Genomic DNA, 3,261 nt, shown 5'->3' with positions numbered 1-3,261 from the left:
ACAACTAAAAGGCTTTCCCAATAATATGAATTTACCCTGATAAAAAAGCAGTTGATGATAAATCATTCTTTGAAACTTCAATATTCCATGGCACTGAAGATACACCAGATGGTGTTTGTATATCATCAACAGATAAAGTATGGGATAGCTTTTCTTTTATATCAGTTTCATCAGGTTGTACTGATATTTGAATGTATGGAGGCTCAGAACTTTGACCAGAACTATAACGAACAACATGAGTCTCAGTGATCTATAGCAGAATATTGGTAAAAAATTTTAACCATGCACAAGTGTATATCTTACCTCCGTATTACATCCAGTGAATCTCCATCCTTCGATATTCCTTTTAGGAATATTTGTCACTTTTAGACAATTGTTTTTGTCCTTAGAAAAAGTAAAGGGAAATGTTCTTCGTAGCTCACCCAGGAGGGACAGAGCAACAGGATCATCTTTAAAAGGCTGCAGAAAAGATCAATTTATTATACACACATAAGAACTGACACACCTCTTTAAAGGCAGGTAAATCTGGCAGGACAGCCAGACTCACTATTACTTCATTAGTCCAATACTTCTTATAAAACAGACCACGACAATGAAAAGAAGGTGGAACAGGAGGAGTAACTAAAAATAAGGTAGAAATTAAAATTAAACAATAAATAGATATATGGTACTAACCATTTTTGAAAGCATTGAATGCTAAATTTCCTATTTTTGCTACTCCAACAGCTGCTGCTCCAACAGTTGCTACTCCTACTGCAGCACCTGATCCAGCCACAATGCCAGCAACACCAGCACTCACAACAATCACAATTGCAATTAGGGAAAAACTCTTCAATTCTATGCTACCAGTTTGAGAATCAGGTGAGAATGATCCTCCTGGTAGCAACTCAAACTTAAAAGGGCCGGACTGTTTACCAGGTTGAACCTCAGCTACTACAAAGCTCAGATACTGACTCTGAAATTGAGAGGTCAAATGAGCACAATGTACTAGCTGTACAGTGACTGGTTTATCCAGTTGAGCAGCATTAGGAGACACAGATATGTAACACACACTACTGATGAGATGTGTGCCTGCAGGGAACTCAAAATCTCCTCCCCATAAACCTTGAGCAGCAGCTTCATAGACAGTGCTATCCACTGGAGATAAGAGTCCATCAGGTAGAGAGAGGGTAAGACCACATTCATCCAACTGTAACTCATGACTACTGTTAGCATTATACAGACACACCTTCTTACCCAATGTTACCATACCATCAAATGGTAATTCTATACAATAACAGTTTATTAACAATAAAGGAATAAAATCAACTAACCTGCTTTAGTCCAGTAGTCACATTGAATACATTTAGTATCAGTTGAAATATCTTTCAATGACTGCAACTCTTCCTTTAGTTGTGACTCTTTCTTCATCAGTTTAGCTATCAGTATATCTTTATCGACAACTTGAACTTTGAGTTTTTTATTCTCTTCTACACAAAAGATAGTATCTTTTACATAATAAAGTTGTTTTACCATTAATTAAAGTTTTTTCATCTGTTAGTGTGGTTATGTAAGTTAGGCTATCAGCAACTCCAACTTCAAGTTTTTCAATCTTTCCTAATGAAAAGTAATGTACATGTATATACCATATGGAGCAATACTGATGATACAATTACCAAGTGACTTTTCGTTATTTTCTTCAAATAGTGATTTCTCTTTAGTCAGCATGGCTATACAAGCTTTAAGTTTCTCTGTCTCCTCTAGATATAGGTACATGTATGCAAAATACCCGTAATGAAAACTATGCATGACACTCCACTCAGGTAAGAGCTAATTTCTTACCCTTTGAAGGAAAAGTGCTGTAGTCAAATTGAATATCAGCATCTTTGACTGGTTCTTTCTCTTTTAATTGCTTCTCATTATCTTCTATACACAAAATAAAAATATATCTACTGCACTGATACTCGTACTAGCAGTTGTTATGTCTTTCTGCAACTCTTCCTCTAGTTCTGATTTCTCTTTCACTAGTTTGACAATTATGATTTCCCTTTCAACAACTTTAGTTTTAAGTTCTTCAATTTGTTCTAATGAAAAGTATGGATATGCAGCAATACCAATAGTCTTACTAGTTAAATTTTCATTCATAGACTTCAACTTTTTCTCTAATTGTAATTTCTTTCTAGTCAGCCGCTGAACTATATTAGTTTTAAAGTGTAACTGACATGATTTTTTGGGGTATTTTTTTTATTGACCTAACATGATCATATGATCATAAAAATGCTGTATGGAAAGTTTTATTCTCTGGAAAAAATTATTCACAGAGATATGAGCCTTCAAAGTTGCTCATTTTGCTTCCTGCCATTTTACATCCTGTCAGGGGGTGTGGCTAAACGTGATGTCATACAAGCATAGATATTAGAGTACAGAGGGATTGGAAAAGGGGTATCTCCGTATACATAGCTAGGATACGGATGCTAGTTGACATTTGCATCTAGCAACGCCTAGCAACGGAGGCTGTCTTTGAGCAAGAGCTGTCTTTTTGAGACCTGTCAATGCTGTCATTCCAGCAGTGGTGTCACTATACGTCATTATTTATATCAAAGGAAGCAGAGGAGACCGGCATCTATCCCCAGACTAATTTTTATGTTGCTAGCATCATCATTTGCACTGAATATTTGCTCTGGAATGAGAATGCTTAGAATGACATTTTGTTTTGTACCCTTATCTCAGTAGTGTTAGACAGAAAACAATAACTTATTCAACCACTCAATAGAGATTTATAATGTGGAGGTCGCCCACTATGTTTCGTTTGGAAATACGGTTGCATCTTTCTGTAACAATAGATTTACTGATTAGTTTGAGAGGTTTGTTTTGTACCCTTAACATAAAAACCAAAGGGTCTGTGACATTAGCTATCACACCATTGTATTGCTTAAAACACACAGGAGGTCGCCAACACCATTTCTATTCAATAGGTTGTACAAAACAAAAAATAGAACTAAATATAGTAAATGTGATCAATAATGATTGCTAATTCATAAAACACTGAATTTAAACTGCAAACAGATACATTGCTACAGCAGACAGCTTGGGCAAACAGGAAGAATGTCTCTAAACATTATTGAAGGGTTACCTGCACAAAATAAGACTTTATGCAACAAAAAACCACCTGAGAAGCTTGCTTACCTTTTTCAACTTCCAGCCATTTTAATTTTACATACAAGTATTTAGAGAAATTATTTACGGTACTATCAACTAGCATTTTCCTGTTGCTACGGCACA

General features: G+C 35.6%; 1 protein-coding gene and 1 long non-coding RNA gene across 2 annotated transcripts; both read right to left on the bottom strand.

The window, feature by feature from the left end:
* Positions 1-35: 35 nt before the first annotated feature.
* Positions 36-2,271, bottom strand: LOC109591003 (uncharacterized; the record flags this gene model as incomplete). The annotated part of the gene is made up of 10 exons (XM_020006820.1): positions 2,106-2,271; positions 1,950-2,063; positions 1,822-1,905; positions 1,656-1,739; positions 1,513-1,596; positions 1,314-1,469; positions 676-1,266; positions 506-621; positions 304-459; positions 36-250 (listed from the first exon to the last, which is right to left on the bottom strand). Coding segments are annotated over exons 1-10 (1,619 nt in total), but the record flags the coding sequence as incomplete, so codon positions are not given.
* Positions 2,272-2,923: 652 nt separating this feature from the next.
* LOC109591004 (uncharacterized) lies at positions 2,924-3,255 on the bottom strand. Its single transcript, XR_002189613.1, has 2 exons — positions 3,166-3,255; positions 2,924-3,112 (listed from the first exon to the last, which is right to left on the bottom strand). It is a non-coding gene; the product is annotated as an uncharacterized LOC109591004 (long non-coding RNA).
* Between the last annotated feature and the right edge of the window lie 6 nt (positions 3,256-3,261).

This window comes from Amphimedon queenslandica, unplaced genomic scaffold (genome assembly GCF_000090795.2).
Source record: "Amphimedon queenslandica unplaced genomic scaffold, v1.1 AMPQUscaffold_9154_Cont18898, whole genome shotgun sequence".
Lineage (NCBI taxonomy): Eukaryota > Metazoa > Porifera > Demospongiae > Haplosclerida > Niphatidae > Amphimedon > Amphimedon queenslandica.
This window is presented reverse-complemented; position numbering and strand designations above follow the sequence as displayed.